The sequence below is a fragment of the Gekko japonicus genome, unplaced genomic scaffold (assembly GCF_001447785.1).
Source record: "Gekko japonicus isolate JY-2015 unplaced genomic scaffold, Gekko_japonicus_V1.1 scaffold233, whole genome shotgun sequence".
Taxonomy (NCBI): Eukaryota; Metazoa; Chordata; class Lepidosauria; order Squamata; family Gekkonidae; genus Gekko; species Gekko japonicus.
In genome coordinates, this window is record NW_015165242.1 from 191,254 (window position 1) to 206,847 (window position 15,594).

Here is a 15,594-nt window from a genome sequence, read left to right on the forward strand (position 1 = left end):
ACTGTTTTGGATTGCTAGCTATGGGGGGGGGGGGGGACGCGCAGATCTCCCCTCACAGAGGTGAGAGAGCTTGTACCTGAATAAAACTTGGTCTTAAAGGTGCCACTGGACTGTTTTGGACTGGAGGGCCGAAGGGGGTGGGCTCTGCAGCTTACCTGGCTGCTTCTTGCTCTGACTGAGGGCTACTGGGAGCAGGGGGTGGGGTTTGTAGCATGTGCTCACCCCCTGGGCTCTTTACTGCCAGAGTTCTGCTCCTGTGCACTCCTGCGGGAAATGACCCCTGGATGGGAGACCACCAAGGAAGTCCAGGATCACTATGCAGAGGCAGTCAATGGCAAACCATCTCTGAACATCTCTTGCATTGTAAACCCTACAGGGTTGTCATAAGTCAGCTGTGATATGAAGGCATTTTCCACCACCAAACTGTTCTGGCAGATTTAGCTGTTTTTTTGCTTTCAAAAAAGTTCTTAAAAATGTGTTTGTACTGCTTTTTGCTGTGTATTTGTATTGTTTTTAATGTTCCTACTGGAGACTTTTAGTTTTGTGTCTTTGCAGATATTGCTGCTTTGGTACTCTCCTTGAGTTGAAAACAAGAAGAGAAATAAACACATAGGTAAAACAAAACAAAAAAAATACAGGTGGGTTGGATGTACAAGCATACAAAATGCACAAATGGATGAACCGCATGGCATGTGATGATAAATCTGGGGAGGTGGTGTAAACTCTGCACAGCACCATGGACAGAGATTATGAGACCTGAACTCTTACTAAGGTCCAGTCTACACATTCAGATTGCAGGTTTTCCCTCATGCAGAGTGCCTACCACACTCAGCAACCACTCTCTCTCAAGTTCAGGATTATCAGGACATCATAAGCTACCCTTCTCGTCTCTTTTAAAATATACAGAGAACCATGACTATTTCACACCTCATGTCCTCTCTCTCTCACTGCCAGAGATATCCACAGACAGGGTAGCCCAGCTCCCTTTAATATGCCTTCACGCACACAGAGCAATTGGGGTGTTCCAATCACTCACTGTCACCATTTACTCATATCTCTCCTATATCATAAAGCAGTAACACGCAAACTTCACGCAATGCGCCCCTACAGTGTTTGGACGGCTTGGCTGTCCGTCAGCGGCTTGGCCACGTCCCATTGGCCACGTCGTCGGAGTCCCACCTTGGACGCAGCTTCACACGGCCTGCAGAGGATCTTCCCGAGGGCTGGAGGCGACGGGCGGCAGGCCGCACAGGGCGGCGAGGCGACCGCCGTGCGGAGGAGAGCCGAGAGGCGCGAGTGCCTGGGGACGACGAGCCGCAGCCTACGACCGGCGGCCGCCTGGGTCAGGGCGGAGAGGGGGAGGGGGGGAGAGCCGAGGACGATGGGCGGCGGGGCGGCAGCCTAAGACCGGCAGCCGCCTGGGTCAGCCTGGAGAGGGGAAGGGGCTGAGAGCTGGGCGGAGGACAGCCGAGAGGTCCGAGTGGCTGGGGACGATGGACAGCAGCATAAGGCCGCCAGCCGCCTGGGTCTGTGCGCAGAGAGGGAGGGGGCGACAGCCGAGCGGAGAAGAGCTGCGAGTGGCTGGGGACAACGGCCGCCAGGCTAAGCCCGCCAGCCACCTGGGTCAGGACGGGGGGGAGCCGAACGCTGTGCGGAGGACAACCGCGAGGCGCGAGTGGCTGGGGGCGACGGGCGCAAGGCTAACACCGGCCGCCACCTGGGTCAGGGCAGAGAGGGGGAGGGCACGAGGAGGGGGGGCTAGCCGCCCGTTGTATCGCCCTTCTCAACGGGCCTTCCTCCCTAGTCCTATAATATATATAGAGACTGATGTATTAAATTGTGTGTGTGCACATGTGTGTGGTTCTTTCCCTTAGACATGCAGCCCACAGGGTTAATCAAAACATGAAAACTTTTATTTATGATATGATATGATATATATGATATTTATGATACGAGGTGGAGAGAGTTGACAAAGAGAATTTTTTCTCCTTCTCCCCTAATTCTAGAACTCAAGGGCATCCAATGAAACTGATGGGCAGTAGGTTCAAGACAGACAAAAGGAAATACTACTTTACATAGAGAGTGATTAAAGTGTGGAATTCACTGCTAGAGGATGTTGTGATGGCTACAGGAATAAACAGCTTTAGAAGGGGATTAGATGGATTCATGGGGGATATGTCTATCAATAGCTACTTGCCTCCACATTCAGAGGCACTTAATCTTCTGAATCCCAGAGCAAGGAGGCAACATCAGGGGAAGGCCTTGGCCTCTATGCCCAGTTGTTGGCCATCCAGAGGAAATGGCCACCGTGTGAGACAGGATACTTGACTAGATGGTCCCTTGGTCTGATCCACCAGGACTCTTCTTATGTTCTTAACAAAACACTGAAGAAAGTAAGGTATAAGTAACACCTTTTCACCTCCATTGAACTTTTAAAATGAGGTCCTATTCTTACAACCAGCATCTTTTAATTACAACTTTACTATTTTCAGCCTGCTCTCAACAGCTCTTCTGCAAAGTTCTACTCAGTTGGATATCCTCCTTTTTTCCCCCTTCTCTGTTCCAAGCTGTCAACTCCTCTGCTACTAACTCATTTTCAACTGCTGTTTTTCAAGTCTCCCTCTCTCAACATTCCATCAGCTCTCATTGCTTGCTCTTTTTGTTTACCTTGAGTTCCAGAAAGCTTTTGATAAAGTTCCTCATCAAAGGCTCCTAAGTAAGCTCAAAAATCATGGGATAAAAGGGCAAGTCCATTTATGGATCAAAAACTGGCTAATTAATAGGAAACTGAGAGTGACTATAAATGGGAAATTTTCTCAGTGGAGGGTGGTAAGCAGTGGGGTATTGCAGGGATCAGTACTCAGTCTGATGCTTTTTAACTTGTTCATTAATAAAAAGGCCAATGCTATGCTGGGGATTATTAGGAAGGGTATTGAAAACAGATCAGCCAATATCATAATGCTCCTATATAAATCAATGGTGCAACCTCATTTGGAATACTGTGTACAGTTCTGGTCACCACAAATTAAAAAGGATATTATAGCTTTGGGAAAAGTGCAGAAAAGGGCAACAAGAATGATAAAAGGGTTGGAACACCTTCCCTATGAAGAAAGGTTAAAGCGCTTGGGGCTCTTTAGCTTGGAGAAATGACAGCCTGATCCAACATTGGCTTCTCTTATGTTCCTATGTTCATAGAGAGAGGCAGAACCTGCCAGCCCAGGAAGCAAAGAGTGAGTCTAAAGGCTTTCTCCTTGATTTGTGAGATATCTATTTGAAGGAAACTACTGTGGAAAGCATTTAAAAATGGTGCTTCCCTTCTGTGGTCTGTACAGCTTTGCAGTCTATTCCACCACTTTATTCTGCAGAACCTTTAAACTTAGCCTTAGATGCAAAGGTTACTTAGGAACAAGCAACAAATGTTTCTTCTTTACAATGCCCTTTTACTGGCAACCATCAGGCATAACAGTAATTTAGATTGATAGTTTCTCTAGAAACCTTAAAGAGAGGCACTCTCCTCTTCCCACATTATTAAACACAATTTTCCATAATGCATTTGATACCATAATATCTCTGAACCAGGCACATCTCCAGAGCATTATACAGAGCCGGACACATTTAAATCTGTTCCTTCTGCTCCTTCTACAAAGGTAGCTTTTCCAGTAATTAGCATGAAATATTATCCACAGTAAAAAAAAATCACTGTTGTTAGCAGGATTCTATAGATAAGCAGTACTAAGTTGAAATAAAAGAACATTTAAATTAATACAACAGAGTCACTGCAGCAAGTAAAATAAACTAGCAACCAAACAGAGTCAAAGGGCATTCTCTCTCTCTCTCTCTCTCTCTCTCTCTGGTTTTTTGCAAGAACGAAGTCTCTCTCTCTCTCTCTCTCTCTGGTTTTTTGCAAGAACGAAGCACTCATAATGTGTGTGGAATGTGGCCTGATTTTGCAAAGTCAGAACACAAGTCATCAATATAAAGGTAAAGGTAAAGTTTCCCTTGCTCGAAAGCCAGTCTAGTCCGACTCTAGGGTTGCGGTGCTCATCTCCGTTTCAAAGCTGAAAAGCCAGTGTTGTCCGAAGATGTTTCCGTGGTCATGTGGCCGGCATGACTAAACACCAAGGTGCACGGAACGCTGTTACCTTCCCACCGAAGTGGTACCTATTTATCTACTTGCAATTTCTTGCTTTCGAACTGCTAGGTTGGCAGGAGCTGGAACTAGAGATGGGAGCTCACTCCATCATGCGGCACCCGGGTCTCGAACTGCTGAACTACTGACCTTCCACAGCCTGCAGTTCAGCGTCTTAACCACTTGAGCCACCGCAGCTCCTAGTCATCAATATAGTCTCCTGCAAAACTGAAAGGATATGAAAAAGCTCACTTCTTGTATATTCACTCATTCATTCAGTTCAATGAATCTTGCTGGTGGATACTTGGAGGTCCTCATTGGTTTCTAGATCTTGTTGAACAATGGTACTTTTCATTATTGGCACAGTCTTACATAGCCAGCCAGTCACCCTCTGAGGCCCACTTCCTAGAATACCATTTTCTTACATAAGAGACACTACTGTGTATAGTTGCACAGCTCAGGCCAAGTGAAGCTTCTCTGCAGCTCTTCAGGGTAACCATGTGTGTGACAGACAGAATGGAACGTTTCACTGGATCCAGCTATTCTCCATTTCTATCTCCCCGTGCCCCATTTTATAGGGTTTTCAGCTCTGGGTTGGGAAATAACGTGGAGATTTGGGGGGGTGGAGCCTGAGGAGAGTGGGGATTGGGGGGGAGGGACTTAAGTGGTGCTCTGCCGTGACCTCCCTGCCACAGTTGAAACAGTGAGCGAACTTGAGGCCCCTTGCACGTCCCCGTTGGGTTTAGAATGTTTTGACCCGCTCAGTCTGGAAGAAGTTGACAGATTGCTTGGAACTGTGCGCCCAACCACATGCTCCCTGGATCCGTGCCCTTCCTGGCTCGTCAAGGCGGGCCACGAGGGGTTTCGAGGTGCTGTACGGGAGATTATTAACAAGTCCCTCATGGAGGGACGGTTCCCGGAAGCGCTTAAGGAAGCGATGGTCCGCCCTCTCCTGAAAAAACCAACTTTAGACCTGAGCGAATTGGCCAACTATCGGCCGGTGTCTAATTTGCCCTATTTGGGCAAATTGATTGAGAGGGTGGTGGCGACGCAGCTCCAGGGCTTTCTGGATGACGCTTCTGTCCTAGATCCACTTCAGTCCGGCTTTCGCCCTGGTTACGGGATGGAGACGGCGCTGGTCGCCCTTACTGACGACCTCTGGAGGCATCTGGATCGAAGGGGTGTGGCGGCACTGGTGCTGTTAGATCTGTCGGCTGCATTCGACACGGTCGACCACCAGTTGCTGACCCACCGCCTCGCCGACGTGGGGATTCAGGGACTCGCCCTTCAATGGCTTGCCTCTTTTCTCCAAGGTCGGGGACAGAGAGTGGAAATCGGGGAACAGCAGTCCCAGAGGCACCCACTTGAATGTGGTGTTCCTCAGGGGGCAGTGCTTTCCCCGATGCTTTTCAACATCTATATGCGCCCTCTCGCCCAGATTGCCAGGAGGCATGGGCTGGGCTGTCATCAGTATGCAGATGACACCCAGCTCTATCTGATGTTGGGTGGCCGGTCGGGCTCCGACCCGCAAGATCTTCAACAGGGACTACAGGCTGTGGCTGAGTGGCTCAGGCTGAGCCGGTTGAAACTAAACCCAGCGAAGACGGAGGTCCTGGGCCTGAGTCGGAACGGTCTGGGGTTAGGGCTCCCTCTCCCGACCTTCGATGGGGTACCTTTGTGGGAGCACATCAAGCCTGGGTTGAAGGCGCTGCACTGGCTGCCTATAGCATACCAAATCCGCTTCAAAGTGCTGGTACTCACCTTTAAAGCCCTATATGGCCGGGGTCCGACCTACCTGAGGGACCGCCTTTCCCCGTATACACCCCCAAGAGCACTTCAGTCGGGGACCCAGAGTCGCTTAGTGGTTCCGGGTCCTCAAGAGGTACGGTATGCTGCGACAAGGGCAAGATCCTTCTCAGTGGTGGCCCCTACCTGGTGGAATGAGCTCCCGGAGGAGATCAGGGCCCTGCGGGATCTTTTGCAATTCCGCAGGGCCTGCAAGACAGAGCTCTTCCACCAGGCTTTTATGTAGGGGCCGCCGCTCCCACCACCACCAACGATGGAAAGATCATCAAGTTGGTGCGCCCTTGATAGCCCGGAGACGAGGTGAACTATATGACAACAAGACCAGCCGTTTAGCTTGGACTAATATTGCTAGGATGATATCACTACGACTAAAGTCGGCAGGGGTATCCCCTGCAGGTGTCAACTGCAGACCATCTTGGAATCTAAAGCACTTATTATTATTAATAGTATGTTGGTTGTGATTTGAGATTTTATTGGATTTTATAAATTTTATGTACGGGCTTATGCCTCTGTAAGCCGCCCTGAGCCCGCTTGCGGGGTAGGGCGGGGTAGAAATTCCTGAATAAATAAAATAAAATAAAATAAATAATGGCATACAGTTCCCCTGCCACAGCAACCATTCTCTCCAGGTGAATTGATCTCTGTTGCCTGGAGATCAGTGGTAATCTCCGGCGATCTCCAGCCACCACCCGGGGTCTGGCAACCCTACCAATTTGAATAGATAGAATTGATTATATTTATTATGAACCATAGTCGAACCAAATATAAAAATGCTTTTTATAAGGTATTCCTATATTAACTTATTTCCTTTACATAAGGAACTCCATTACTGTCATGTAACTTGGCTTGGTTCACTGTTCATTTTCTATCTTTCACTATCTACTTTATGCTAGAATTAGGAAGGGTGCCTGTTTGCATGAGTTCAAGCTTTAGCAAAAGAAAATCAGCTAAACTGCAACTGTTCTTGAATTATCCTGAGTATTCAGCAAATTTAGACTGACATTTCCTAAGCCATGATTAGAAATAGAGAATACTTGCAAGAAGGTTTGAGAAATAGAAGTAGGTTGAAGATCAAGGACACAACACACTGGCCCTAGAACGGGTTGTTCAATTCCAGTTACGAAACACATCAAGTACTTGAACCTCTCCATGTAGTCTCCCCCCCCCCCTCAACTGTAGGGCAAGATAAGGAGAAATAACCCTGAAACAGTCAAAGATGGTTGGAGCCACTGAGCCTGGAAAAGTGGCAGTGAAGATATCAACAAGGAGGGCAGTCATGTTAGCCGATGGGGCTAGTAATTTCATCTACAATTGGGCAGCTTCTATAGAGATGGCAATGATCTATCCATCTGTACAACCAACTGAAAGCATGAGCTAGTTTTGCACAGCAGAGGTATACCTTTGATGCTTAGGAATAAGTTCAAACTGAGGCTTCTTATTTTAGAAAGGAAGAAGTCCCTTATTATTAAGGAACTTTATACTGAACATGATAGCGTTTATAACTATCTATCTCACCTAGGATTAAAAGAGATTGTAGAGAGCATGCCCAGCCCTCATGGTAGGATTGCTGGGTCCCCCCTGGCTACTGGCAGGGGATGAGGGGCTAGAGTTGGGAAATCCAGGTTAGGAAACTCCTTGAGATTTGAGGATGGAGCCTGGGAAGGACAGGGACTTCAGTGGGGTACAGTGCCACAGAGTCCATCCTCCAATTCCAAAGCATCCATTTTCTCCAGGGGAAAATTATCTCTGCAGTCTGGGGATGAGCTGTAATTCTGGGGGTTCCCCAGGTCCCACCTGGAGGCTGGAGTCCCTACCTCATGGTGGGCAAAGGGAGAGAGACAGGAATGAGGAAGCCAGAAGGAAGGAACTCCTAAGAGGGAAATGAAGGGATCGCAGTAGAGTGGACTAGAACAAAGATGGAGCACCCTATCTAGCCTGCCCCTTCTGAAGTCCTGAGGTCTGTGCAAGAATTAAGCAACATTGCACATTCCATTCCTTCCAATACCAAGTCTACAGACATATAGAAAACCCATTTACTCTGGACCATTTACTGAGCAACAGATACAGAGCACCAATCCTTAGTGGAACTGACACCAGAGCTTAGGTTGGGTGAGCCCTATGTATCATCAAAGGTATTTTTTTCTTTAAAGAACTGTTGATGAACAAGTGATGATGAACACAATCAAAATGGGTTTTTCTTCTTCTTCCTGATATGGGCCTTTGAATGTTGTTGACAGTAATAATGGTTTTGCTACATAAATGGACTGATCAAGGGGTTTCCAGTCTATGTGTGTCTATTTTGGGATTGTGATATATGCATTTAATTTTGTTGGGAGATTTGAGCCTTGTTGGAAGGACAGGAGAGACATGTTCCATACAGTTAAGTAACTTTTCTAGGGCAGTTTTTGTGTCTTCAGAAGCAAGTAGACCTGAATACCCCAGTGTATGCAGTCTCACAGACAGACATAATATAACAGTAGTAAGCATGCAGAGTGGAGTAGCATTCCTGGATTTCCACTGGCTGAGAAGAAATGCTGTTGTTGCTGACAATATCTAGAAGGTCCATTTCCCATAGACATTTGGCCACCCAAGCAGCAAGCATGATGTAGTGGCTAGAATGCTGGAGTAGGATTTGGGAGACCCAAGGTGCAATCCCCACCCTGCCATGGAAGCTTGCTGTGTGGCCTTGGATCAGTCATATACTCTCAGCCTAACAGGTTATTCTGAGGATAAAATGGAGAAGAGGAGAGTGTTCTATGCCACTTCAGATCTCATTGGAGATAAAAGTGGGGTTAAAATTAAGGAAGTATTTTTGGGCATAACATTTCTGTGGAAAATGGGTATGCATGTAGGTGTACAGGATCTTTGTAAGTGTGTATATGTACACTGGACAGAATTTGCCACCATGATCACACTCCTCTCTCTACATGCATTTAGATGCTATGGTTATGTTGTATTAAAACAAAGGAAGTTTGCACCAAAGGTCAAGGTCAGGGATGCTGAACACCTTGTAATGAACGTGTTAAGCAGGTGAGCATACTGTCATAGATATTTATTTGTTGGTTTGTTTTACAAAATTCATACCCTGCCTTCCTGCCTTCATAAGGGTCCCCAAGGTGGCTAACAAATTAAAAACATATGCAATATAATCTCATCTTTTAAAACTACTAAAACCAACAAAAACACATCATTAAAACAATTAAAACCAGAGCTAAAATGTATACAAAAACATACAAACAACAAAGCATTGGGCAACAAGGAGGGATCACTGGAACAACAAATGAAACAAACAAACAAAAAAGGTCTTCACCTGCTGATATAGGATTGCAGCAGAAGGGGATAGATGAGTCTCCCTGGGGAGCGAGTTCTAGAGTTTTGGTGCCATAACCAAGAAGGCCCGTCTGGGTTACCACCCACCTAATCTCTAAAAGATGGGGGCACCTGAAGCAGGGCACTGGAAGATGATCGTAGTGGTCATCTCAATTCATAAGACAGTAGGCGGTTCTTTGGGTATGTTGGTCCCAAACTATATCGAGTTTTAAAGGTTGGCACCAGCACATTGGATTGTGCCCAGAAACAAATTGGATCCTGGGTAGATGGGCCAGCAATCACTCATACTAGCAGCGCTCACTCATAAACTCTCAGATCTTCTTGTCTTGCAGTCATCTGGCATAAGTAGTATACTAAACATCTTTGCAGCTATAGTGGTGGGAGTTTCATTTCCACTTGCCTTGTGGCCACTTTACACCTGCACAAGAAGTGAATTCAGTTTTCCCCCAATGTCATAGATAGCTGGGTCAGGTAATTAAATGAAACCAGCTGTGTGTCGAAAACTACAACCACAATGGGGCCATGTGAAAACATGCATGTGTGGACTGCTGCAAATCCAGACAGACTGGCAGCCATTAACAATCAGAGAGACAGAGAAGACACCAAATGGTAACATTTTTCTTTTAAAGAAATGGCACGGTATTTATGTATATCTGACTTCTTGTTCATTCTTCATTTAAATAATTATGCATGATAAAGTAGCTGCAGGGGGGAGAGGTTAATGTTCACTCTGTATGCATGAAGATTACCCTTGCAAACAGGCTTGAACTGTTCATGAGCAATCTGAACTGGCTACCAAATAATTGACTCCCAGCTCACAATGGATGGATTGAATGCAAACTGAACTGGTGGATGCTTGAGCATCCCTACTTGGAGCTGCTTACATGGACAGAAGTGTTATTGAGTCAAGCTAGTTTTGGACCAAACTATTTTAGGTATAGTTGTTCTCCTTTAAATTTCTATACGGATATCTGTATGTCTGAATTTCATGTGACAGGAGGTTGCACTTTGATTCATTCTGTACTCATCCTCATAACGCCATGGCCACATTTGAAAGCAAAACCTCCCACTCTGCATTTATGGCTTGAGAACACACCAGCAACCTATCTACATAAGAACATAAAAACAGCCATGCTGGATTATATCAAAGGCCCGTCAAGTCCAGCATTCACACAGAGGCCAATCAGCTGCCTTTAGGAAGCCCACAAGCAAGATGACTGCAACAGTATCCCTTCTGCCTGTGCTCTCCAGCAACGGATATAGAGAGAATATGGGCACTGATATCGATCATGTAGATATCCGTCATGTCTAGTGGCTGTTGTGACTAGTAGCCACTGATAGCCCAGTCCTCCATAAATTTGTCCCTTTTAAAGCCTTCCAAGCTTGCAGCCATCACCCCCATTCTGTGGCAGAGAGTTCCACAAGTTAACTAAGGGCTGTATGAAGAAGTACTTCCTTTTTGTATGAAGAAATGCTTCCCAACTTTCTGCTTCAGTGGATGACCTTAAGTTCTAGTATTATAAGAGAAAGGAAAAAAAAATCTTGCTGGGTATGTATGCAACTGTTTTCCAAAAAATATGAGAGGAAGAACCCACCTAATCTGCAACTTGCCGAACGTTGAGAAATGCTCCCATCCATGTAAAAGGACAAGCAGTTATCTCTTGGAATGGGCTTGAATGACAGCAAAATTAACCTTTAAATGATAACTGATTTTGTGTGTGTGTGTGTGTGATGTTGGCAGTAACAGCAGCCATCTTGCAAGGATGTTATTTGTCACATTGGCATTGCTTGAGTCCCACACCACAGAGTGGAAGAGGTTTCCATTCTGCTTTTAATGGTGGCTTGGCAATTGAATCCTAAGAAAAAAAAACTGCCAGAAAAGCACAGCTTGCCAGTGTTTCTCATAATGAGGATGCTGTAAACATTGCCTCAGTTGTGTCATGTACAGAAAGATACAGCAACCAATTTACAGATGAAAGGAGAGGACTTTGTGTACTGAAGCATTTACAGGCCAAGGTCAAAATTCTTGTCAATTCTTATATGCTGTCCCCTCACTGCATCCATATTGGGCCAGGGAGCCTACTGTGCTTCAGGTCCCGGGATGTCACTAGGACTCTACATCGCAATAAGAAAGCAGTGTGGGTGGGTAAAACACTGCCATGCTGGGCTATGGGACCCTAGCAGTGTCCCATGAGACCCATGAGATTATGGAATTGTTCTTTAAGGAAGAAAATGAAGAGTCCAACAGATGTAACTAACTAGATACAAAAGGGTAATTAGCAGTAAGGAGAATGAACTCACTGGCAACAGAACGGGGAATAGAATCAAGACACTCTGCCTTGCTTTTCCTCGTGGCCTCCCCATGGGAGTGGCTACAGCTTGCTTTTCTTTCCTTCAGTCCCATATGTCTACTTGCCTACCATTCTATGTTTCACCCCCTGGCAGACTCTGGCTCTCCCCTTTCTCCTCCACTTCCCCTCCCTCATCTGCAGCTTTCTCTTTTTGCATTTTCTGCTCCTGCTCCCACTTCCTTTTCCTATTCTCCTATAAATTGTTTTTTTGGTCTTGTCTGTCTTCCCCCTCTGCTGTGCTGATACTGAGTCTTGCAATCCACAGCAATGTTGGTTATGGGTTGCCTAGCAACTCCAAAATGCCACCAAAATCTCACAACCAAGGGCTCATCTGCATTCTCATTTTTGTCACTTGTGCATCCCTATGGCTTCATTTTTGTTCTCCTCTGCACTTGCTTTGCTCACTGTAATGGTCAATTCAATATTACATCACTGTTTGTCTGGCAAAGAAGACTCTTGAGAGTCCCCTGTACTGCAAGAAGATTAAATCAGTCAAATCAGAAATTAACCCTGATGGATCCCTGGAAGGCCAGATACTGAAGCAGAAGCTCAAATGCTTTGGCCACCAAATGAGAAGGGAGCACTCACTGGAGAAGACCCTGATGCTGGGAAAGACTGAAGGTAAAAGAAGGGGACAGTAAAGGATGAGATGGTTAGACAGTGTTATCGAGGCAACGAACATGAAATTAAGCAAACTCCAGAGGATGGCGGAAGACAGGAGGACCTGGGGTGATGTAGTCCATGGGGTCACAAAGAGTCAGACTCGACTGTGCGACTGAACAACAACAATGTCTGGCAAAAAACCTGCTGTTTAAATCTGCAGAAAGAGGAGGAGGAGGGAGAGGAGGAGGAGGAGATTGGATTTATACCCCACCCTTCACTTGGAGTCTCAGAGTGGCTTACAAACTCCTTTCCCTTTCCCTCCCCACAACAGACACCCTGTGAGGTAGGGGGGGGGGGGGTTGAGAGAGCTCTGAGAGAAACAGCTCTTTCAAGAACAGCTCTGACAGAATTATGGCTTGCCCAAGGTCCTCCAGCAGCTGTGTGTGGAGGAGTGGGGAATCAAACCTGGTTCTCCCAGATTAGAGTCTGCACACTTAACCACTACACCAAACTGGCTCAGACAGACAGAAAGCAGTGTAATATTAAAGTGACCACTAGAGGGAGCAAAACATGTGTAAAAGAAAAAGAAGATATTGGATTTATACCCCACCCATCACTACTTGGAGTCTCAGAGTGGCTTATTATCTCCTTTCCCTTCCCCTCCCCACAACAGACACCCTGTGAGGTAGGTGGGGCTGAGAGAGCTTTTTCAAGAACTGCTCTTGAGAGAACAGCTCTGAAAGAACTATGTGACTGACCCAAGGTCATGCCAGCAGCTGCATGTGGAGGAGAATCAAACCCAGTTCCCCCAGATTAGAGTCTGCACTCCTAAACACTACCCCAAACTGGCTCTAACCACTACACCCTCCAAAGCAATAGGGACAAACAAGCAATGAATATGAGAATGCAGAAGAGCCCCTAGTCTTGGAAGATCTTAGTATCACACTTTTCTTAAAGAAGCACACATTGTTTCTATGATTTTTAGTTTTTGTAATCTCCCCCAATTTTCTTAACTTTTCAGTTTTTTCTGCCAATCCCAGGATTCCCTCAGGCTTACAGAACCTCCCCCCCCCCATTTATCGCCATTCTCATTATGTGGATTTTTGATCAACACTCTATGGCCTGATTCAGAATTAGTTATCACAAGAAGGGGATCCGCGATACTCGCGGGGGGGGGGGGGGAGGACCCAGGGGAGGGGAAGGGACCACAGGTGAGCCTTCTCCCCTGCTCCCCCATCCCCGGCACCCACGGCGAGGCCCACCCCCCTCCAAGCCTTCTCCCTCCCCCCCCAGCACCAGCGGCGAGGCCTGAACTTGGCCCGCCAAGCTTTCTCCCTCCCCCTCCTCTAGCAGCAGCGGCAGTGAGGCCTGGCTGGCCCGGCAAACTTTCTCCCTCCCTCCCCCCTGGTGGTGGTGAGGCCTGGCCGGCCCGCCAAGCTTTCTCCCTCTCCCCCAGCAGCAGCGGTGGTGAGGCCTGAGCTCAGCCCGCCAAGCTTTCTCCCTCCCCTCTCCCCTAGCGGCAGCAGTGGCGAGGACTGGCTGGCCCACCAAGCTTCCCCCCCCAGGAGTGGCGGTGGTGAGGCCCGAGCTCGGCCCACCAAACTTTCTCCCTCCCCCCCGGGTGGCAGTGAGGGCTGAGTGGCTTACAGCCACCAGCTGGCCAAACCTTGTCCCTCCCCCTCCCTGGTGGTGGCGGCGGCAAATTCATTCTCAGAGCGTTCCCTGAGCCTGTGCAGGGAACGCTCTTTTACTTTTGGGGGGATTTAAATATCCCCCCTATATTTTTTACAGTTTTTAGATTTTTCTGCACATCTGGGGATTGCCCCAAATGTGCAGGAAAATCTCCCTGCCCCCCAAGTACCATCGATGTGCGGATTTAGATATCCGCACGCAGGGGGCCATGTTGAGAGTTAGATATATAGATGATGAACAAAGGAATCAGCACTTTTGTGATGAGTGGATAAATCGAAATAGATACTCAGCGGTATGGACATCCTACAATATTAAGAAGAAGCAGATAATGAGGTGGCTCTTACACCAGAACTTGGCAGCAGGGAGAAAACAGCATTCATTTTTTAATATCTAAAGCCCAGATCAATGGCTGCTACAAAGGTTGAACGATGAGATGATGGAGCGGATAGAGCTGTAACTGGAATTTGCAACAAAATGAATTGCTCAGGTGAGATTTATGAGCCTTCCCACTTAAAGCTTAAACAGCAATTCTCCTTCTGCTGTCCCCATGGGAAAGCCCACGATATCCAGCCTGGGTGTTCTCCATATTTTCATCTCTCTCCCATTTTCTGGGCCAGAACTTCTAAACCACATATGGCAACTACAAGGATTAAAGCTGTCCTGTAAATAGCAGTGAGGTGCCTGATATCTCAGTGTCTTGAGGCTATTTATCTATTTACTAGGAATAAGGCCCGTTGTGGAAATAAATACAACGAGATCTAGAAAGAGGCTCTGGGAGAGTGCTCTGGCTTTGGGCAAACAGTGTCAGTTTGCTGTGGTGACCTCAGCAGGGTATAATGACAGAGTCCACTGTTTTCTCCAGAGGAACTGATCTCTGCTACCTGAAGAGCAGTTGTAATTTTGAGTGATCGCTAGTCCTTATCTGGAGATTGGCAACAATTGTTACCCAGGATGAAATGGCTGGTTTGGAGGGTGGAGTCTATGGCATTCTACCTGTCTGAGGTCCCACCCCTCCGCAAACCCCACCCTCTCCAGGCTCCACCCCTCAAATCCCCAGGAATTTGCCAGTCTGGAGTTGGCAACCCCATCTCCTTCCCAGCTAACCATCAACCTACCATTATCTGCCCCTTTGACTTCAGCTGACTTCTGCCCTCCCTTCTGCATAGCAATTGTAATTCTGAGTGGTCTCCAGCCCTCACCTGGAGATTGGCAACAATGGTTCCCCATGAGGGACTGACTGGTTTGGAGGGTGGAGTCTATGGCATTGTACCTGTCTGAGGTCCCACCCTTCCTCAAACCTCACCCTCTTCAGGCTCCATCCCTCAAATCTCCAGGAATTTCCCATCGGGAGTTGGCAACCCTATCAGGATTGGCCCCAATATGTTTTCTCCCAAAGGCCAAAGTAGGTGACTGGACCAAACTAAGTTGCCTACCATCAGGCACTGAGGGGAAAGTAGGGTTGCCAGCTCTAAGGAGGGAAATACCTGGAGGTTTGGGGGGTGGATTCTGTAGAGGGCAGCATTGGGCGGGGGGGCGGAAGGACTCAGCAGGTATAATGTCATAGGGTCTACCCTCCAAAGCAGCCATTTTCTCCAGGGGAACTGATCTCTGTCATCTGGAGATCAATTGTAACAGCGGGAGATCTCCAGGTCCCACCTGGAGATTGGCAACCCTAGGGGAAAG

General features: G+C 47.3%; 1 protein-coding gene across 1 annotated transcript in view; it reads right to left on the bottom strand.

The window, feature by feature from the left end:
* Window positions 1-1,624: 1,624 nt before the first annotated feature.
* LOC107109422 (transcriptional regulatory protein AlgP-like) overlaps window positions 1,625-15,594 on the bottom strand; it is a 33,192-nt gene continuing 19,222 nt past the window's right edge. The window contains exon 2 of the mRNA XM_015410034.1: window positions 1,625-1,717. Coding sequence (XP_015265520.1) covers window positions 1,625-1,717 — 93 coding nt within the window. The remainder of the gene's footprint in view (window positions 1,718-15,594) is intronic.